The sequence below is a fragment of the Myxocyprinus asiaticus genome, chromosome 39 (genome assembly GCF_019703515.2).
Source record: "Myxocyprinus asiaticus isolate MX2 ecotype Aquarium Trade chromosome 39, UBuf_Myxa_2, whole genome shotgun sequence".
Taxonomy (NCBI): domain Eukaryota; kingdom Metazoa; phylum Chordata; class Actinopteri; order Cypriniformes; family Catostomidae; genus Myxocyprinus; species Myxocyprinus asiaticus.
The window spans coordinates 17,192,822-17,215,830 of record NC_059382.1 but is presented as its reverse complement, the minus strand read 5'-3'; the positions used below and the strand labels follow the sequence as shown (position 1 = coordinate 17,215,830).

Below are 23,009 nucleotides of genomic sequence, written 5' to 3'. Positions count from 1 at the left end.
GGTAGGCCAAGTTGAAATTTGAACTATTATTGAGCCCTGGAATCTAAAAACGGCTTTTATCAGCAGTGGACTTGATGTGTCGAATGTTTATCAGTAGCTTTAAATTGCCAGATCCTGAGCACCACTTGAACTATGAACATCTAGAGAGGCTCCGATATCTGCTTTCACTCCTGACAGACCTGTCATTACAACTGCTGAGATAATCGCTGAAAAATACAGAGAAGCAAAAATCAATTCACCATGTCATGGCAACCTCAACAGGCTTGCCAATCCCAGCACCGTTACTTGTGATGTGAACCAAGTCTCTTCTTCCTGCTCTCTCTACACAGAGGATAGTTTAACTGTAAGGAAAGCAAGAGAATATGCCAGGAATGTGAATGAGATATGCAAAGAGTAAGAAGGGCTCTTTATTCTCCATCTCACCTTTTCTTTTCTTGTGACTCCTGTATTGAAACGAGACTTGTAAAGGCATGGTAGCTCTTTCACCTCCGTGTTCTTTGCCATACAAAACATTAACAACAGCTGAGGTTATCAAGAGGAATACAATTCAAGTGAACAATTTACAAAGGTTTTATGTTTGTTTCTTCAACAGACCCCAAGTATAATTCCAGTATGAGGGAGCACTTTGAAACCAACTGTAATCTCTGGAAAATGTGTATTAAAAAATGGAGGTAGGTCCACAAAAGAGTGATCAGTTCTTAGCTATAAGCTAATACTTTCTCAAACACATGGACTAAGCCACCCTTACTGTACCAAAACAAGCATGAAACTTGATTTAGCCAGTAATCAAAAACAGTGACTCAGAGCTATTGATCAAGCCAGTTGTGACCACCATCTTAAAATAAACATTTCACACATGAAACACCAAAGTTTTTAGCTGCCAATGGAGAATGCACTTCTAATCCCCATTGGCACCGAAATGCATCTAGATCTTTTTGTCACAACCATAAAGAAACAGAGATGGACAATTGGTGAACGCATAAACCCACAATTCCAAAACAGCACTTCTTGCCATACCGCTTCCATCCCAGCCGATACAAACTGCCTGTAGGAATTCCACAAACACAAAATTATTGAATCCAAGGGCTTGGAGGAGTTTCTTAGCAACAGTCTGTGTGCAACAGAACCACACAAGTGAGGCAAAAGAGTCCAGTAGTGATTATCCATTACTGCTATAAAAAGACCAACACAGAGCACTAACAAGAAGAGCATGTGATTAAGACAAAGAAAGAAACAAAAGAAATCTTGCCTGTGCTGTATGTTAGGTCTTAATTGTTTGTTAGTAAAAATAGGCAGGATGATGAGATATTAAAATAAAAACACACTAAAGCTGTGTGATAGAAGTAATGTGTCAAATCTGTTACCAGCATTTCCCTGTGCATCTTAAACCCTAAAACAGTCAGTCTGCTGGCCTTTTATTCCTTCTGTTTATTCAAGATGTTAGGCTCAGATAAATTGCAAAAGGAAACATCCCGCTTTGTGGAATTGTGCAAGCTGGCAAAGACAGCTGGCCAATAAAGCTTGGACTAATAATCACCTCTGTCAGTCCCTTGATGGAATTGCCATGATTACCGGATCACAGAACATTTCCGTTGAGGGAATGCTGAGTAGCAGCTCATCTGGATGTCACAGCGAGTCCAAAGATGACCGGGCATAAGCTGAATATCACTCACTTGAGAACAAAATGTAACAGCAGGCTACATAGTCATCGTAAAGAGGCAAAGATATGCGACTGATTAAAGTAATAGCCTAATTCACCCAACAGGTAAATTCTCTCATCATTTACTCACCCTCATGCCATCCCAGATGTGAATGAATTTTTTTTCTGCAGAACACAAAGGTTATTAGAAGAATTTCTCAGCTCTGTTGGTCCATACAATGCAAGTGAATGGTGATCAGAACTTTGAAGCTCCAAAAAGCACATGAAGACAGCATAGAAGTATTCCATACAACTCTAGTGGTTAAATCCATGTCTTCAGAAATGATATGATAGGTGTGGGTGAGAAACACATCAATATTTAGGCACTTTTTTTTATAGTATAAATCTCCACCTTTGACCAGTTCTGACCAGTAGGTGGTGATATGCACGAATATATATACGAATCGCCAAAAAAACAAAAGAAGAATTTGGAAGTGAAAGTGGAGATTTATAGTAAAAAAAAAAAAAAAACCTTAAATATTGATCTGACCTATAATTTCATTTCTGAAAATATGAATGAAACCACTGGAGTCACATAGGTTACTTTTATGCTGCCTTTATATGCTTTTTGAAGCTTCAACGTTCCGGTCACCATTCACATTGAGTGGACCAACAGAGCGGAGATATTCTTTTAAAAATCTTCATTTGTACTCGGTAGAAGGAAGAAAGTCATGAGGGTGAATAATTAATGAGAATTTTCATTTTGGGGTGAACTATTCCTTTAAGTTGTGATGTAGAAATATTTCCACATGCTTTTAAAAATGATTTTGAAAAAAACTGTCACTATACTGTTCAAGAACTCTTGAATACAGCACGTAAGACTGCCTAAGTGAACTAATTCAAACCAAGCTAGAACACGTTTCGTCATTAGTAACCATCCGAGCCACCTGTCAAATATCCACAGGGAGTGTACAGTACACCAAACTTGGCACAATAGCTTAAAACTATTATGATCAAAGTATCACACAAGGCATCACATTTATTCAAAAACATCTTGATAAACAACATGCACGCACTATGCTCCTCAGCATCACTAATAATTGATTACAACACAGCAAAACCCCCTGCATCTTTCCTGGCATAACTAAATCATTCCACTCTCGTTCATCATTGTCACCACTGCATCACCATTAAATGCAGTGCAGCAATTACAAGATGTTAAGGGATGCAAAAACACTTGCACTTTAAATAATGTGTATGCAAGATATTGTTAAATATGCTGTATTAATAAATATTTAATATATAACTGTAAAGATGACCAAGTTTACTGCAGGTGTGATGGCCACCTGATGTCAACACGATGATTAAACATCCCTCTGAACAGAGCAGGGTCTTGCGGGTCTGCGTGCAAAGAATCAACTGACCTACATTTGAGATCGGACCACAACCAAGACAGCCTAACTCTGGTACCGGTCCAACTGGTCCTAATCTTCATGTCAAGTCACATCGACCAATAAAATGGATTGCATTATGTATATGCAAAGAAGCTTAGTAATTGGCAAACACCAAAACCTCGAGTCGACCGCTCGAAAAGCGTTTATGCTGCCCCAAAACATTCTGTCTCTCAAAGATTCAACAAACAGCAAAAGTATTTGATCATTCTGAAGCTAATTTGCATATTAAACACGTCAAGCTTATTAGTTATCGACTCGAGGGCACCTTTGATGTCCATAATGCTGTCTGGGTAGGACAGAAGACTAGGTGCTGACATAACCGAGGAATTTGACCATTTTGCATAGGCTATTAAAAAAGAGCGAAGTTTATTAGTTATCGGAAGTCACATATGATTTCCAAGAATGCAGTCTAGATAGACAGCTCGCTAGGTTTTGTAACAGCCCTCATCACTTTTATTCTCAACAGGTATGCAACAAACATGACCGTCTGGCCTACATCACTGGACACGGGAAGGTCAATATTCACATGAATGTTTACAAATGATAAAACAGATGTTCTTGACACGGGCGTTAGCCAACTGTTGCTAGCTAACATGACATTGATGAAACGACGTGTTGATTCGCCGACTACATACACCTCATACAAGCAGCTCGAACAACCGACCAGATCATAATGATGTGTTTGGTTAATAGCGATGAAATTCACGCAATACCCACCTGTGGTGCTGGCGAATTATATGAGGGAAAAAACAGTAGCTGAAGTATTTCTATAACGGCCGCGTCCGCCATTTTGAGTCACCGAGAAAAGGAGGCGCAAAAATTACAGGCACAACCGCTCTTTGACCGGCGATTTTTCTCTAACATTACCACAAAGAGAGAAGTGAATGGTCCATTCTTACCCTACAGAGTCAGCTCTGAATGCTTATCCTCTGAAGACGCAGGTGAGGGACGAATTAAGACTTATTTTCGTGTCAAAAAGGGGGGCTCAAGTCTCGGGGTCTGCCTCCTTGCAGCGCCGCATTCGCCAGTACACGGCGCGGGAGCGAGCATGGGCTGACTTCACTTCATTGGGCGGAGGCGCGCACGCATTTCAGTCTCACCCTCCTTTTACAGATCTACTGTGATCGTTACTTGAATAAATACTCACAACATCACCGAGTGTCTCGATTTTTCAGCAAAGAACTACAAAGACAATTACCTATATATATATATATATATATATATATAATGTTTTTTTGTTGTTGTTTTTTTTACATCAGTGGCGTTAATCTGGCGACCATGAGAGTCTCAGCTGGAGTCAGAACAGCACCTGTGTCACGTGTTACTTATGCCAGGTGCACACAGGGGCGAAGATTCCGGGTGGGGGGTAATAACCCTTCCCAATTATCAAAACATGCCATTACAACCCCCTCAGTATTTATACCATGTTCAATGGAAACATATAAAGGCTTTACGCTGCAACTAAATAATTCAGGCTTTGAATGTAACTTCATAGACATCTGAGGAAAAAGATGTTTTAGAGTATGCAGTACTGTACAAAGTTTTAGGCACTTGTGAAAAATGTTGCATAGTGAGGATGTCTTCAAAAATAATGCCATAAATAGTTTTCATTTATCACTTAATGTCATGCAAAGTCCAGTAAACATAAAAAATTCTAAATCAATATTTGGTGTGACCACCTTTGCCTATAAAACAGCCCCAATTCTCCTAGGTACACCTGGACACAGTTTTTCTTGGTTGTTGGCAGATAGGATGTTCCAAGTTTCTTGAAGAATTCTCCACAGTTCTGCTATCTATTTCGGCTGTCACAATTGCTTCTGTCTCTTTATGTAATCTCAGACAGACACGATGTTCAGTGGGGGGCTTTGTGGGGCCATGACATCTGTTGCAGGGCTCCCTGTTCTTCTATTCTAATCTTTTCTATTTGCAAAAGTAATGTTCGGGAGTCTAACATTTATATTTCCTATTGACACACTAAAGCTGAAGATATAAATAACCATCTTAAGACAAATGTTTTTGTGAAACACCTTATGTGCCTAAAACTTTTGCACAGTAGTACAGTATATAATCAAATGTATTGGTTAGGAACCCAGCTCTCTCAAGCTGCTTATCTATATCTATAAAGGTAAGTGTATTTGTTATAATATCATTAGGTGACATCCATTACACTATCCAGAAATGAACAAAAACAGTTACTGGTTAAGCTTTTTTATTTTATTTTTTATGATAAATTATTTTTTTATAAAATTCTGAGTTGGGTACAGCGGAGCTAAACGCCTGATCCATGAAGTCATCATGTACAATGTCTAAAGTTTGATTTTCAGGTAATTTGATCTAATATTTACCCATTTTTCTTTCAATTTTTTGTTAAAGGTAATTCAATTAAAGGTTATTTAGCCTATAACTGTCCATTAAGTGAAAGGATAGTATTTGGATAGTATGTTGCAGGGGCTAAAGGCCCCTATTAAACACATAGGCCCTAGTTTTTATTGTTGTTGTTTTTTGTTTTCTTAATTGAGGAGAACAGATTTGTTATGAAAAATGTTAAAAGTGGGCTCACATTGACTCATCCAATCACAATAGATATTATTTATAGAATACTTGAGATGCGATGAAATGTCAAATGTGATTGAAATGAACAGGAAATAGTTAACCATTTTAAGAAGTTATTTTGGATAAGTGTTATCTTAATTTGTTACTCAAAAAATCATCTTGCATTCTAAAAAGTATTTGCATGAGTTGACAAATTTTGCATTAACTATTGTCCCTTTATTTACAAGAGATCACTGTAACCCCCCTGGGGTCTTTTTACCCCAAGTGTGGGGTAAAAGGCACCCTCGCCACCTTATTTTTATTTTTTGATAAAATCTCGATATATTTGTGACCAGAAAAACAAAAACAAATTTTCCTTCAGGTGTACCTTTAGCCCCGTTGAACCCTAAAAAAAAAACATTTATTAACTTTGAAAATATTGCAAACAAAAGGTAAATGTTCTATTTTCTGATACTGTAGTCTTAGTACAATGAATATGCTCACATGTTGTTTTATTGTTCCTTTATTCATTTTCATACAAAAGACCAAATATATATACTCGGACCAAAAATAATCAGATTGTTATTTAGAAGAACTGACATTAAGGTATCACTCAGTATACCTAAGCAGTCACACAAAGGGCATGAAAAATATTTCATGTTTACAACAGGGAGATCAAAATTAAAATAGAAGGAAATACAGATATCCTTGGTTAAAAAAAAAAAAAAAAGTGAAGCATCAGATGACATTGAGATGGACTGATTGAGCATTTTACTCCATATACTGTAGATTTCCCCAGATAAACAATTAATTTGTTTTATAATGGGTTTGTGAGGTGATTTCGTATATAAAAGTGAGACCAAATAGACAAATGTGCACTAAACTGAGGAGGGTGGGCAGGTGTCTTAATCGTGATATTCCTTCAAATGACTGATGTACAGCAAATCCTTTTGATAAAATTAAGAGCCTTCTAAAGGCAATGAGCAAAGTCTCTTAAAACTGAACCTTTTCCAGCATCACTGGTACAATGATTTGTTTTCTTCTGACAAATTAAAAGGTCCATTGTTTAATATGCAAGCTTCCACACAGAAACGTTCACATTTGTAATTAACTTAAGTTTACAAACATTATACACAGGAAGACATTCAATACATTTCAAATTTAAAACTGTAATTCAAGAAAGAAAATCAGCAAAGTAACTGCTTTGTTTCAGCAACTTCATTCTGGATAAGATCCAAACCTTTCTATAAAAAAAATAAATAAAAAAAAACACTAAACATCTAGATTATGTCAAGTTGGTTTCTCATGCAAGTGGCTATTGAAACGCTGAAATGACATGCTGCTTTGTAATATGAACACATCTCAGGTTTGTTGAATACTACTCAATCATTATGAAAATTACCTTAGCTGTTAAATAGTTCAACTGAAAACACTGTTCGAAACCGCTGACAGATACTTTTGTTCATAAGTTTGCAACTATGGGAGCTTGATGATTTTCAATTGAGATAATATTTAACATTCATGAATTTAATTCAAAATGCTCACCATTTGCAGGAGCAATGACCCTGAAGCAACTGTCGGTTAAATGTCTTGGACATAATGGAGACAGAGTTTTCTAATTAACCCTACAGTTCAAGGGTTACCTTTATTTGGCATTGAACCAGTGGCACATCTGTTACCATCACCACCTCATTCTTGGAAAGCAACCTGAATGCAACTGATCACAATTGTGGCATTGCGCTACACACTAAATCCCACAGGCTTGTTCATAAGTGCTCACCATAGCAACCTTTTGGTAAATAGTTTTCTCACAAGATCTGTTAAACTCCTGTTTCATCTCCAGCAATTGAACAGAATCAAATCAACTTCATATACTGTATTTTTATATGCAATATCTCATAAATTGAGATTGTGGGTTATAATGTGTTGACTACAGCACATCCATGTGGCATCTACGGGTACTGCTGTAGATGTTCATTGACATTCAAAGGTTGTGAAGGACCTCTATTCACTTACAGGAGTTCCAGTTCCAAAATCATCTTCAACTTGAGACCAACAAAAGAGATATAACATAAAGTTGCCCAACCTTTTGAGTGCATAAATAGGCACAAATCTCGCACACGATTTTTTAATACACACATTTGTATGCTGTATGTGACCACCCAAAAAACAGCACTGGAAAGTGCAGTAAATGCTAGGAAAGAACCAAACAAAAGCCTCTTGAACTACTGGGCGTTAATAGCAAGTTCCTGAACATTGTGCTGAAATTATTCTCATCCAAGATATCAAGGGTCTGAGAGGTTAAACCAACTGTATTTTCACATATACTGATCGGATCTCGAAAACCACTATATTAATAGCACATTTTCACAAAATAGGTTGCTTGAGTCCATTCACTATCAATGCTTGTATGTATAAAAATATCATCACAATATTAGTCTGTTGCAGCAGCTTTGGAGGAATCCTCTGAATCCATTTCTGCATCTCTGCACTAGCATAGACAACCATAAAGAGACAGGATTACGTACATACATACATAAACACACGCACACGCACACATACACACTTGTAGAACACACCTAATTCGAGCTGGACATTTCAAATCAGCATTGCAAATCAACATGAATCAAGTACCTGTCTAACCCCAATGAAAAAGCTTTATACAGTTTTCCACATCCAATGTACTTCTAATAAACAGTCATGGCTTAAATTAACATGTAAAGAAAGTTCTAATGGCTTCTGTACCTTTTCCATTTACTTTTACAAAAAGGTTTGTTGTTTTACAGAAGATGTGACCAATCTAAAATGATTGGTATCTGTAAAGTAGTATTCTGGTTTTGTCTAAAGACAGCTGTCACAGCGATCACAGAAATAATGTATGGGACACAATTTGACCATTCAGTCCTGAGGCTAGACCTTTAAATTCTACATTCTTAAGTCCAAGATTCTTTTGTCTACCTGTATTATCTGAATGTCTCCGGTTTCATCACATACAGTGTAGAAATCACCTGAGTTTTCAGACAGGGTGTGAGTTGGGAGGGAGAGGGTGGTGGTGTGGATCTCTTTACATTTGTGGGTCATTTGGGACGGACTTATCCTGGACTCAGGTGAGAAGGTAACAGATGGGAGCGAGCGAGAGAGGGATGATCAACGAATAAGGCTCTGCTATAAAATGTCATGATCATCCTTGGTCACTTCCAGCCTCTTTTTGTGCAAACTCACAGAGAAAGGACTACATTAGCTTTGGCTCCTCCTCTGGTAGACCTTGTTGTTGAATTGCACGTGTTGAACATCTGCTTTCGTTCTCTTCACAGCTACAAACTACACTCTATACACGTTTTGCCTGTTCCTGTTCCTGGTCCTCCCCTCCCCATTCTACTCAAATTTGATTGGTTGAATTAAACAGCACAGTTTTCAGGTCCACAAGTTCAAACAGATGGCTGCTGCATCGTGTCCTCATATGGAGAGGGGCTGTATGGGTGGGGGCTGTTAATCATCTACAGGCAGCTTGTCATCCAGCTCTAAATGATTGGCCTGCTGTTCCTCATTTTTCGAAGAGTCCTGGAGCTGCTGTCGTCTCTGCACCTCCGCCTTTAGGTTCTCCAGGTCCTTTTGGCTGTGTAAAATAATTGTGGAAATGAATCAATGACTTGATTTTATTATTTTAGATTTTTAAAAAGAAACCCAATGCATCTGTTCCAAAACCTAGTGAACCGCATACAGAGGCAGCGTTTAAAAGAGACATAAAGAGTAAGTGATGAAAAAAATATATATTTTGGGGTCAACTATGAAGGTATCATAGGCACACTCCTGACATGGAGGCTGTTCGAAAAAGTAGGCATCTTAAAGCTGTAATTTTTTCTGTGTTAAAATACTTTCTCCTTTACAACCTTAATGTGCAGAAACAGCTATAAGAAAGCCATTCATATGTTAATTTTCTCAAAATCTGTAAGCACTTTGTCTCTGTGGAGCTATGAAAATCCTCTGTTTTGAGCGACCCGTATATACAAACACAATGACACAGACTCGACCAATGGCGCGAGTTGGGGGTGGGACTATCTCTTTGTTTTCGGAAAGCCCTTTTGAAAACAACGTTTATTTTTTACCATTCCATTTGGTAGTGCAGAAATTACATACTTTAATTATGCTGCCTTCTAAGATACCTTGTTTTGACCAAACACTTCAAGGTGTAAGCGATTGTTTTTCATGAAAAAGTATGCAAAAAATGTTCCTACTCCCTTAAAGATATTCATGAAATAAGTGTCCTCAGACATCTCACCAGTCTCTGTGACAGCTATAGACTTTGCAAACAGCAAACAATGTGTCCGTGGACCTCTTTTCACCTGTCAATCATTTTGCTCGTTCTTACAGTGTTGTATTTGAAGTGGATCATAGAGTTTATGATTCATGATGTTCGTCAGTTGAGGGCACTATTGTGCTGCTCTTTTGCTCGGTTTTGGTCTCAAAATTATCTTTGTAGGGTGGGGTTTTTGAATGAGGGGGCGTGGCTAATTCAACGGCTAAGTCACGTGAAAGCTTCAGAACGCTAAAACAGCGTACAGCACCTTTAAGGCAGCGCAGTAAGTTCTGTGTATAAGGCAATTCCAGAATCTGTTTTCGTTAGAAAACTCAGCTTTCAGTTTCTTAACATCATCATTTTTCAAAGTATGCAGTTATGAAGAGCATTTTCAGTGAAGGAAAACGCCGTTCTAGTGTGGATGAGAGGCTTAAGTGTAACAACATGAATGCGTTTACAAAATAAAATGTATGAGTGTGGACATGGCAATTGTAGCAGCCGATGCAAGATACATTTAATTTTTATAATTTTATTTATTTATCACACATTATACGTTTGCATATATACAGTGAAATTCTTTTTTTTTTTCACATATCCCAGCTAAGGGGTCAGAGTGCAGGGTCAGCCATGATACGGCGCCCCTGGAGCAGATAGGGTCAAGGGCCCAACAGTGGCATCTTGGCAGTGCTGCGCTTGAACCCCCAACCTTCTGATCAGTAACCCAGAGCCTTAACCGCTGAGCCACCACTGCTCCCACAGTGCAGAAACATCTATAAGAAAGCCATTCATATGTTCATTTTTTATTATAAACCAAAATTTTATTCAGCAGGTCTGTCAACAGCGCTGAGAAACTAAATTGGACATTTTTACTAAAATATTACCAAAATTCTAACTATATTCAAAATTTTAAAGACATTATTCAGGTATGGGGAAAAATCTTCAAGACATCTGATTATGAAATCGATGTTGTCTCCTACATCCACGAGAGGGTACAACAAATCAATATAAACCTGCACAGTGTTATAGCTGTTTATTGCAAAAAACATACCTGGATGATAACAAAAGTGAGTCATATTATAAAAGTCAAAAGATTTCGCAATATTCTGAAAAACCAACTCTGAACGCATCTGTCCTTTTCTAAGACAGCATGAGGAAGACGGATGTCTTTGACTGTTGTGCCGTCTCTCGCTGTTTTTTCAGCATCTCATGCAGATACTGCGCCAATTTGAAAGGAAATTCAACCTTTTAAACGCATCTGGAGACACCCGTGTTTTATTCATTGCACTGCATCTGTTTTAGCCCAAGAATGCAATCGGTCTGAATGGCCTGTAACTCAATGTCAGTGCTTGGCACACATCCAAAATTCACTGCTCATTTTAGCATTGAAACGTGCATTTTTATCATAAATTAGACAAATTTTCACATTTTAATTCGACAGTTTTTTTTATCAATACTGAAAAGTATAGGTAAAAAATAATTTGAAAATTGACTATTTACACAATATTTGTGTGTTCCATGTACTTTATGAATATGGACCCTTTTAACATATCCGAGTGTGGAATGCGGAAGTAAACGATTGCAGGGTTAACTTGTATAGCTGTGAATAGGAGACCACAGCAAATATAATAGCTTACACGTTTTCTCCAACAGAAAAAAAAAAAAAAGAATAATTTTTTTTCACTACTACTACAGCTTTTCAAAGAAGAAAAATAATAACAGAGATTATTGGATTACAGCATTCAGAAGAGAGGAAGATGCCCATCTTCAGTCACACCCTCAGTAGCTGTATTAAAACTCATCGCAGCTGTGGTAACTCGTATTTTAAAACTTATTCTGGGGTAATATAGTACAATGTTATAAATTTACACAAAATCATAAAAAGAATAGCAAATGTAAAAAAAAAATTGCTACATTTGCGCTGCTAAATAAGGCGGAAACACATCACACAACATGCTAACATCAGTGAAGAGCCCTATTTGTGTGGTGTCATTTATGAGGTTTTGTAACAAAATAATGTACTAAGTATGGAGTAGGAAGCCCACTAGGTTTTGGATCCAAGTTAACATGTAGCTGATGTACACCATAACTCACCTGAGAGGAATAAAAATGATGCCATTGATAATATTAAGCTGTTCCAGTACACTTGCCATGTTTGGTGCTGTGAACTACAGACAGAGAAGGAAACCATAAAAAAATATCCTGACAAGGTCAAAATTTCTGAATGTGTGAGGGACCGGGGGGTGGGGTGGTGGATGAGTAACTGACCTTGAGTGGCATTATGCTAGCGTTGGATCCGTTCTTGTAGATCTCATTCATGGTTCTCTGCAGTGCGACGGCCTGCTGCGTAAGGTACTTCAGATACTCTGAGCTCTCCTTCGTCTTCTCATGAGCTTCACCAACCTAAAAACACAAGAGGTGTCTTCTTGAAAATAAAACTAAATCATGATTAGATTCTATACATACTTTTTATTGCATTAGAGTTTTTTTATATTAGTCTAGTATATGTATATAAACATACATTATTGTTCATCTTCACAAACTTGGAAGATCCATTACAAGTCAATAAATACTATTAGTGGGTCCTGTCTCCAGGCATATGTGTGGTTGGGTGTACCTGGTTCTTGTAAATAGTATATCCCTCCTTCTCATGCTGTAGTGCTGAGCGGAACTCAGCCTTGCTTTCATATACTCTTGCCACCAGGTGATGACTGCAGAAGAACACAGGTGATAAGATAACATTACTGCATATTTATTCACCCAAATATGCAGGCTTAACTTTATGAGCATGAGAAATCGTCATTAGCTAGATACACATATCAGAATACGTACTGTATATACATATTTAATATACATGTGTATGTATTGGATTAAACAATTACATAAAAATGTAGCTGATTTATTTTACATGGAGCTGGGCTGCCTCATGAGGGCCGCCATGTTTATATCACATGACCAGTCGATTTCTACTCATTTCATCCCTTTATCCCACCTGTTGTCAAATACTTTAACTTATGATGACTTCCATATCAACCAGTGCAACATAAACATTGCTTTGTGTGCTTTTAAAGCATGAGCTAGTGTGTATTTAAAAATATGTACCTGAGGGCTACTTTAAGGGACCGGGGCCCATGGTATTTTGAATGGATGGCCAAGGCATTCTCCAGGAAACGCAGGGACAGGTCATACTCCATCACACCATGAAGCACCAGACCAATATTGCTCTACATAAGAAAAAAAGGATTTATTTGACACATTAAGAGGAAGGCATTTTTGCACAGAAATTCACGCCAAGAACAACTGATCCTCCGTTTGGTTGTTCGGATACATAAATGTCTCCTTCACTTTGCAGAACAATGCAACCAGCAATAGCATGGCCACAGGTTCTGCACCTAAGCAAAATATAGGAGGTAAAATACATTTTTTAAGTGATATGTTTATGACTTACATCGAGCAGAGCCATTTCAGGATGGTCCTCCCCACATACCACAAGCATGAGGTAGCGTGCACGGTACAGCAGCTTCAGGGCAGTGGACAGCTGGCCATTGGCAAAGCAGTACAGAGCTAAGTGCATCTGTGGAGAACACACAACAAAAACATATAAAACCTATCAAGAAAACAGAGACTGGTTTGAAGGTTTTTTTTGTTTTGTTTTTTAGGAAAAAAAAAGCACGTTCAGGCTGATTTATTATCTTCTTTTGTAGTAAAATAAAAATGTGTACAGAATTTTATTTTTTTTAAAGAAAAAGATAGATACTTACATATTCTTGAATAGTGTTGGGGTGTTCAATACCCAGAGCTCTCTCACTCATTAGGACAGCTTTCTGCTGGTTACTAAGTGCCTTAAAAATGGAATATCAAAATCAGTATCACAATGATCTAAAATAACAAATCAACATTTGAGAGTGTGCATAGGTGAGAATGGAATTGCAAACCAACATACTACTCTTAATATGTCTGCAGTTTATGTAAACTGTGCAAGGCATGCACATTTTCTGTTTGCACTGAATACCTGAATGACCATTTCCAGTGTCACAAATAGGGCTGTCACGATTATGAAATTTGGCTGATGATTAATTGTCAAACAAATAATTGCAATTATGACTATTTATTGTCTGTTTTAGGGCTTTCACGATTACAATGATTAACTGTCATACAAATCGTTATACTTCTTAAGGTTTATGTGTGCTTCAGATGCCATTTATTCATATTTAACTTCATATAATAAAATAGGGATATAAGATATCCTTTAAAACTAATGAATAACATGAAAAATAGTTTTTATTATAATAATTTTAATCATAAAAATATTCCCAAATACTCTCTTTTTGGTCAACTTTATTCTTGGTCCATTTTACATTTACACTGTTAGCTATGGAACTCAGCCAACCTGAATATAAATTCAATTAAATATCAAATAAAATATTATAATATGCAATAGTAAAATATTTCTGTCCTAAATTCTTTACTTTCACAAGTTATTTTAAGGCTCTCAGATTAAACGAGCCCTTATTTCTCATGAAGGAAGATCTTTGAGATTCAACGTGTATATAAAAATGTTCCACAGAAATAGAGCAAGCGGGCTCGGTGAGACGGTGCCTACTGTTTCACTTACTATTTTGTTTTAAATAGTAGGCAATATGCAGTGTATATGGCACAGTATTCAGTGAAGTATTCTATTCCGAACATGTTTTCATTTTCAGGCTGTACCTCAGGATGATCACCCATGATGTAGTTGAGTCGAGCCAGTAGGCGCAGACAGGCACAGATCTCCACATGCATGGCTCCATACACGTTGTTGAAGAGGTTCAAGGCCTCATTGATGAGCTCACAGCCCTCTTTAAGGAATCCTTAAAACAGAGGACATATTCCAATCAGCATTACAAAACTGGTAGCAAAACATGCACATTTCGTCTTTAATTGAGGTGCATATGGTGGGTCGACAAAAGATTACTGCATCAAAGAAGGGTTTTAAGGCATGAGTGTACCTTGCTGAACCTTGGCCTGTCCACTCTGGAAGAAATGGAAGGCATCTGAGGCTTTAGGGTTGACGTGCTTCACGATGGGGAAGATGTTCAGGATGTCTTCCTCAGTGAAGGCCGGCTTGTGGCGGCTGTCAAAGCTGTACTCCTTTATCAAGATCTGCAAGGGAAGCACAAAGGGAAGTCTTGTCACTACAGGACCTGACGGAGCACCTCAGAGACAGAAAGAGCGATCGATAAGAGCACTACCTGAATGCCAGTCTTGATGGAAATCTCCCTCAGAAGGGTGGTCTTCTGCAACCCGTATTTTTCTACTGTTTGGTCCACACTTTCACTACAAAGAGCCAAAGAGACATGATTAAGCAGAACATCATTAGTTAATGTCTAATACAACAACTTCTGTGACATGTAACATGCTATTTTGGAAATGTAACAGTTCCTCATTACACCTAAATTAGTTTAAGTTTAAGGCTAGTTGACATGAAATACTTTTGGGTAGTAAACACTTCTTGCGGCATGCTATGCACCATCTAAAACTATTTTAAACAGCATTTTGCTAATTCTTTATTTATGCGGCTTTAATGACCTCCTTAACTGAAAGACTACATTGAACACTTGTACTTTTAAGAATGCATATGACACTCCAAGACAAGGTATACACTTTGCCTTAAACATGACTATAAACTATAACCTTAAATATTGATGTTTATAAAAAGTCTACGGACTTGTTATGTATCATCTACCCTTATAACTGTGGTTCTCACCATTGCAGGTTAAAGTGATAGTAGTTCTGTGCCTCAGAGGCAATGTTCTTCCAGAGCTCACTGGGAGTTAGGCTGGCCCAGGCTGTGTTGTCTCCTCCACCGGGGACCCTGTTACGTCTCTTGCGGCTCTTTCTGCGTGACACCAGCTCATCCGCAGGGAGATGAGCCACAGCATCTGGGAAAGAGCTCAAGAAGCAGTTCAGGAAGTGGCTCACCGCAGCGGATAGAGCGGAAAGCTCCACACCCTGCAAATCACAAACACATAAGCATTAACACATAGGTTAGGGCTTCAGTTAATATAATGAACTACAAACACTACAAGTACCAAAAAGCACAATGGTGGTTCCATTGTTTTGGATATGTGCAATGGCAATGCTGAGCTATTCTTTAACCCTTCCTTGGTGCTGACAATCAGGTTCAACCATAGACCTTACCGGGTCAAACTGACCTTCTGGGGTTGAGAGGGTGTGTGCATGCAATTAGGAGTATGAGTGTACTTTTTGGAACTGTACTACCGTTTTGCAGCTTTCTTGCAAGTCTTTATATTAACCGTGTCAAATTGACCCTGGGGGGGAGGGGGAGGGGATCAACGAAGGGACTTTTTTTATAACTTCCTTTTTAAAAAACATAAAATTATTAATTTTTACATAATCAGGTTCAGATCACCTCCACAGAGAATGTCATGAAGTTTCAGGCCGAAAAGTGAAAGTTCAGTTGATGTAAACCGGTGTTAAAATCTAAAAACGGAAGGTCCTTAAAGGGTTAAGTACCTTGGAAGACCATGTAAATAACATGGTACATGAACAAGGTAATTAGCATTACCATTTGATACCGTCACTGTAACATGGTACTGCCCACAGTACTTTTTGGTAAGGGAAGCTCTGAAATATTAGCAATAGTAAAATGTTACCTGAAGATATGTCTTGAAGATATGCTTTGCACACCTGGTGATCAGCTCACTGATTCCTATTCTCTGCACATACAAACAAAAAAATAAAATCCATAGTCTATGTTATAATATATTAAAGAAATAAAGTTAAAAATGAAATAGTATAAAATACAACAAATAATATAAAAAAATATTAATATATAAAATCCTCCAAAACACCTTTACTTACATAGATGTGCTCAAGTTGAGCTTTTGCAGGCATGTTGTCCACAAACTCCAGCACAGTGCCAAGATAGCGCACATTAATACCATGCTGATGAATGGCCTCTGTTAATGTGGCTCCATCCATAGGCAGAGAGCTGTGATCTAAACAGTCTTTTACCTACACATAGGGAAAAATATTAATTCAGTCAGTGCCTACAGTCATACATTTACAAACACTTGAGGTTGAGAATTATACAACCTCTCTGAGACTATGGGTGTTGCTTAAGACCACTCACAAATGAGGGGATCTGGCATGACACTAAGAAGGCTGCAGCATCTTTGAGAAGCTGCTTCTGTTTCTGGATGTCTTCAGTGCTGTCATCAGGGAAGCGCACTCCTGTAACAGAAATGAATGAGGTCATTTGATCTTTCTATATAGTGTCAAAATGATAAATCACAATTCCAACACAAACTCTATACCTGGAGAGAAGATATCGGAGTTGAAGCGAATGTCGAAAGAGGTGTTGCTGATGGAGCCCACAGCTTTACAGGCATTGAGGACAACCTCTCGACTTTTTGGATCTGTGAAAACGCAAATGTTCCACAAAATGTCAAAGAGAATTCTTGTGAACTAGAAACTTACTTCATGATCATCACCATCTACACAAAAAAAAAGATTACAAATAAAAGTTATGACTATGATTAGATGTTAGATTAAAGGGAAAGTGTGTAATCTTTTGTGCCACTAGCATCACCAAACTGAAACTTGTTTTCAAACCAAGTTTCCTGAACACTCCTCCCATCTGCCATTAGTCAACAAAGTCACAGCCGAAATTCTCATCATTGGTTGAGCCAGTGTTGCTGTGATCAAAGGTAAATCAATATATATCGATGATGATTGTTGCTTTTTGGAACTATCGGTTTTCTACAAAAATCTGAAATAAAAACAATGACTAACACCTTACGAGGATTTGCTTTATCCAAATCTTTCATCATTGACAACATTCATCCATTCTTTTATCCTCATTTTAATCCATATTCTGTTATTTTGATTAGTTCATCAAGGGTTCTAAATTGAAGCGAGAGCATGCAAAGAAAAATGTGACAATATGGAAATATATTCCGTCAGCACATACTGTACATTGTGTCTTCAACTTCATATTTTTTGACTAATTATAAACCTTTTTCCTCATTATACCACAGTTAGTACCGGTCCTTTAATCTGATTGGACAAGAGACATTCCATTGGTACTCAGCCTGTGGCCGAATCACAGCCGTGCTGATTAAGGGCCATACAGCACTCTTACTTGTGTGATATTGCTTCTGGTGAAATATATATTCAAAATTCTCCATCTGGAGAATATATAGGCAATAAAAGGCATAATTTGGTAAAACTCTTCAATAGAGAGCATTATACAGATCCATGTTTCCATCATTTCAAAATAAGAGTCCCTAGTGTGTTTCGGGCTTGTTTATAGTTAAAAGTCCTGTGTTATGCACCAAATCTTCTTTTTTATTTATTTATTTATTTTTTAAATGGGTAGCTCAGTGGTAAAGACGCTGGCTACCACCCCTGGTGCTCGCTAGTTCGAATCCAGGGCGTGCTGAGTGACTCCAGCCGGGTCTCCTAAGCAACCAAATTGGCCTGGTTGCTAGGGAGGGTAGAGTCACATGGGGTAACCTCCTCGTGGTCGCTATAATGTGGTTCGTTCTCGGTGGGGCGCGTGGTGAGTTGAGCGTGGATGCCGCGGTGGATGGCGTGAAGCCTCCACACGCGCTATGTCTCCATGGCAACGCGCTCAACAAGCTACGTGATAAGATGCGCGGGTTGACGGTCTCAGACGCGGAGGCAGCTGGGATTCGTCCTCCGCCACCCAGATTGAGGAGAGTCACAACGCCACCATGAGGACTTAAAAGTGCATTGGGAATTGGGCATTCCATATTGGGAGAAACAAACCCCCACAATATATTGAATCTGGGACTTTTGGACATTTGTCGCCTGTCATAGTAAGAAAAACATAAGAATTAAAAAAAAAAAAAAAAAAAAATTTTTATATTCGATAAATCGATTTGAAAAACTATCGGCCCATTAACCGGTTATCAGCCTTTTGAACCACCTTAGTTATCGTATCAGCTCAAACGAAATGCTCAAATAAACGGAGCGATTTATTTACACTTTTCAGGGAAATCACTCAATGACTGGCTTCCTTATGTCTCTGCATATGAAACTGGCATAAAAGGAAGTATTTAACAAAATAAAACAAAAAGAACACACTTCACCTTTAAATTATTAGCAGCATTTCTAGTGCTAGAGTTACAGGATCACAATCAACACAAGTTAATCCTGCACACATTAAATTAATTTACTGAAATTTCCTAATCACACTACAGAGAAAGATTAGACAGAAGGAAGTGAGAGTGTTGCCCAGTCCCAACAGAAGAGCCATGTTATTACAAAAACTGGTCCCACTTTATATTAGGTGTCCTTAGCTACTATGTACTTAAGCATGTGATAGAATGTACTTATGTACAAATGAGTTGTTGCATTGAAATTACATTTAAATTACCCTCATTTAATTACATTTGTAATTACACTGTTAACCTTACCCTAACCCATCCCTTATCCTAAAACCTAACTCAAACCCCTAACCTATACTCCTTAACCTACCCGTACCTTAACCTCAGCAGCAGCAGATGTGAATCTTGTGAGAATTTTGCAGAACAAAATGTAGTTACACAGTAAATACATAATATTGTATAGTACACAATAGTAAAAGACACCTAATATAAAGTGTGATCCAAAAACTAATCTAGGAGATCATTCTCTCCTCAAATGAGCACCGGAGAGAACAAGAGCACACAGCACAGCTGGGAGATTCACTGAAAAACACAATGGCAAATGAAGAAGACAACACCAGGACATCTAATGAGGTGATGATAGAAACCAGACAGAACTAAGCTAAGAAACGACAAACAGAGACAGCCATGTGTGCATGTCACTGTCAGCTCTTGCTCTTGTTCTCATCTCCCAGCTCTTTTTGGCTGCTCGCAGGACGTACCGATACCAGATCCATCTTCAGCTGCTAAAGATTTGGCCAGCTCTTTAGCTTGGGCAAGTCCAGGTATGTTTTCATCAGCTTCCTTACCCTCCAAGGGACTATCACACTCTCCGTTCTGCCTCTCTACGGTTGAAGGCTCATGAGTACCATTGGTGTTTGATGTAGGAATCTCTGCATTCTGTCTGGCTGGGGCCTCTGGAGAAGAGTTGTCAGGTGCAGTTGTTGCATTTAGTTCAACTGGTTCTTCAGGAGTCAGAGTGGATTCAGAGGAGGTTGGAGAGGCTGCTGTGGTTTCAGGAACTTTCTCAGACGCTTTTGGAGCCTGTGTTTTGCTTTCAGACTGCACATCTGCAGCACTTGTATCCTGCAGGGCTGCAGTTTTGTTGTCTTTGTTTGCTTTCTGCTGCATTAGCTGGAGTGCTGCCATCTTCATGAAGAGGAGATATCTGACGCACAAGAGGTTCACATGTTTAAAAACATTGACAAACTACCGGTAATCAAAGACTATTAAGAAAGCAGCAATTAAAAAAGAAATAGATAAAACAGAATATTGATATAAAATTTAAAATTGTATTGATGCACAAAGTATAGATGTATAGATAGCTTTTGAGAGTCACATCACAGGGGAAGAATTTCGGTGAATAACGAATGAGTTCTATTCCTCACATTAAGCTACCGTATAGCTTCAGAAGACTTGGAAAATAGCGCAACAGTCATACACACTCCTTTTATTGTGTATTGAATTGAATTTTTTGTCCTTTTTGGAGCTTAACAACCCCTGGTCACGAAATGCCTTCATCGGGCCTCTTTCATGAAACAAAAGCAAAACAAATTTGTGTAAATCGTTTGTAAAATCATTTTTACGTAAATTGTTGCAAGCATTAGCAAATGTCTCTTTATATGTTTCATAAACAATTCACATGTTTACGTTTACATGTGTAAATTGTTTATTACAACTGTTAATGTCTTGCGGCACTGTAACACATTTATCGGTAAATTATTCATAAACATTTCACATGTTTACAAATAGATTTGTATAATTGTTCATAAACAATGGCATATGTTTACAATAATCAAAAGCATGAGCAGAACAAATTTCTGTAAATTGTTCATTAGAAATTCACGTTTATAAATACACAATTGTTTATAAACAACTGTTCATATGCTGTGTCAATTTACATAAGAACAAGTCAAACAAATGTATTTACGTTTACATGTTTCAATGGTTTATTAACAACTGTTCATGTCTTGCGGCACTGTAAGCACGACAACACATTTATTGGCAAATTATTCATAAACATTTCATATTTGTATTTGTATAATTGTTCATAAATAGCTCATGCTTGCACTAATTTATGCAAGCATGAGCAGAACAAATTTCTGTAGATTGTTCATAAACAATTTTCATGTTTATGGTTACATGTTTACAACTGTTCATAAACAACTTTATGGCTTGCAACAATTTAAGTAAGCACATGCAGAACACGTGAACGAAGCGCACTGTATGGAAAAAAACAGTGTGAACATTCTTCAAAATATCCCTTTTTGTGTGCCACAGAAGCAAGAGAGTCATACAGGTTTGGAATGACATGATGATGGTTAAAAATTGTGAAAATTCTCATTTTGAGCAACATATTCTTTTAACATCACAAATTATAATTTCAACAGACAATTTGGATGAATTGCAGACTAACTGCCTGACAGACAATTCTACTCAGATTGGATTAGAATGTTGTAACTTCGTGCATGCTGTGTTGTAGCATGTTGTGTCAACGGGCAGAAACAAACCTGTGCTCTACAAAGGCCTCGATGAGTTCCTGGCGTAAGCAAGCCAGGCGATGGCGATGTTGCCGAGGGAAACCCAGTTTCTGGCTCTCAGGGGCCAGCTCTTCTCCTTCCACCGGCAGGAAGTTGAGGTCAGGAGGAAAGGTACGCAAAAGGTCTAGAATGTAATGCCGGCCATCATTACCAATAATACCCTTACATTCCACAGAGGAGCATAGATCTACAGGAGCATCATTCTCATTGAGGACAGCATGGTGCTGAACCTTCAGTGGCCGACTAGTCTTCTCCAGCAGCTCCAGATACTTGGGGTGAGACACTACGGTCTTGCCGAAGTCAATGGATCCATAGATAACACTCTGCTCCTGTTCACGCTCCAGGATCCCAGGAATAATGGACTGTGCAGTTACACGGTACCCTCGGTAGTCCACTACCACTGTGCCCAGGGTGTAGAGCCCCTCCACATCTACAGCACTGTATGCCCTCACCCCGTTCAAGTCATTGGTGGGGGCAGCATGGGCGGCAGCATCACCACCCAGCTCCCTGTAGTGGTCGCGTACGTCAAAGCCCAAGCTGAAGAAAATGTTGTTCCAGATGAACATCTGCATACGTGTTTCCTCTCCAGGGTTGATAGCCATAACGTTGCCATCAATCACTGCCATCGCTCCCCGCGTAGCTGCAGCAGCAAAGTCACTATGAACCTGTAGAGCAGAAGTGTGTTTGTAAGCTAGACATTGTTCATCATTTGAAGGTTACAATGGTATAGGGCTGGATGTCGGCAACTACCTTGTGATATGATGCACATTGCAATAAATGTCACGATTCTATACGTCGCAACGCTTTAGGATATCATAATTGATCACGACTGAAACTGAGCCAAACACATGAGAGAAGACATTGTTTACATTTTTCAAGTATGGCTCCTAATAGAAGCCTCTGCTCTCACTGCACTGAAAAATGTAAAACATCGATACACGGATTAAGTACACATGCAGTTTGTGATAAAAAGAATCTTGATTTATATCGATATAGGCTTGTGGGCTCTATATTAAAGAAATAGCTCACACAAAAATGAAAATAAATAAAAAAATAAAAGTACTTTCACCCTCATGCCATCCCAGATGTGTATGACTTTCTTTCTTTTGCAGAACACAAATTAAGATGTTTAGAAAAATATTTCAGCTCTGTAGGTCCATACAATGCAAGTAAATGGTTACCAAAACTTTGAAGCTCCAAAAAGCACATAAAGGCAGCATAAAAGTAACCTATACGACTCCAGTGGTTTAATCCATGTCTTCAGAAGAGATAACATAGGTGTGAGTGAGAAACCGATTAATATTTATGTCCGTTTTTACCATAAATTTTCATCCCTGCCCAGTAGGTGGCGATATGGACGAAGAATCCAAATCT

The 23,009-nt window shown here is 38.3% G+C and overlaps 2 protein-coding genes across 9 annotated transcripts in view; both read right to left on the bottom strand.

Moving 5' to 3' along the window:
* The window catches only part of LOC127430281 (lissencephaly-1 homolog A), a 55,832-nt gene extending 51,703 nt beyond the window's left edge, over positions 1-4,129 (bottom strand). Inside the window, exons 1-3 of one of the 2 annotated variants that reach the window (XM_051679987.1) lie at positions 3,993-4,116; positions 424-495; positions 240-341 (exon numbers count right to left, since the gene is read on the bottom strand). The gene's annotated coding sequence lies outside the window, so the exon portion shown is untranslated. Of the gene's footprint in view, positions 1-239; positions 342-423; positions 496-3,992 lie in introns of both variants that reach the window. The other variant, XM_051679985.1, reaches the window with a different exon arrangement.
* Positions 4,130-7,917: 3,788 nt separating this feature from the next.
* LOC127430248 (clustered mitochondria protein homolog) overlaps positions 7,918-23,009 on the bottom strand; it is a 39,801-nt gene continuing 24,709 nt past the window's right edge. For 3 of the 7 annotated variants that reach the window (XM_051679909.1, XM_051679908.1, XM_051679910.1), the window contains exons 10-26: positions 21,606-22,300; positions 19,818-20,263; positions 17,239-17,340; positions 17,055-17,155; positions 16,784-16,936; positions 16,576-16,638; positions 15,666-15,910; positions 15,151-15,235; positions 14,908-15,061; positions 14,630-14,769; positions 13,681-13,761; positions 13,368-13,493; positions 13,022-13,143; positions 12,537-12,630; positions 12,188-12,322; positions 12,014-12,087; positions 10,452-10,692 (exon numbers count right to left, since the gene is read on the bottom strand). In XM_051679909.1, the coding sequence (XP_051535869.1) occupies positions 10,470-10,692; positions 12,014-12,087; positions 12,188-12,322; positions 12,537-12,630; positions 13,022-13,143; positions 13,368-13,493; positions 13,681-13,761; positions 14,630-14,769; positions 14,908-15,061; positions 15,151-15,235; positions 15,666-15,910; positions 16,576-16,638; positions 16,784-16,936; positions 17,055-17,155; positions 17,239-17,340; positions 19,818-20,263; positions 21,606-22,300 (3,039 nt within the window). In that variant the 3' untranslated portion in view covers positions 10,452-10,469. Of the gene's footprint in view, positions 9,242-10,450; positions 10,693-12,013; positions 12,088-12,187; positions 12,323-12,536; positions 12,631-13,021; positions 13,144-13,367; positions 13,494-13,680; positions 13,762-14,629; positions 14,770-14,907; positions 15,062-15,150; positions 15,236-15,665; positions 15,911-16,575; positions 16,639-16,783; positions 16,937-17,054; positions 17,156-17,238; positions 17,341-19,817; positions 20,264-21,605; positions 22,301-23,009 lie in introns of those variants that run through there. The other 4 variants (XM_051679904.1, XM_051679905.1, XM_051679907.1 and 1 more) reach the window with 3 other exon arrangements.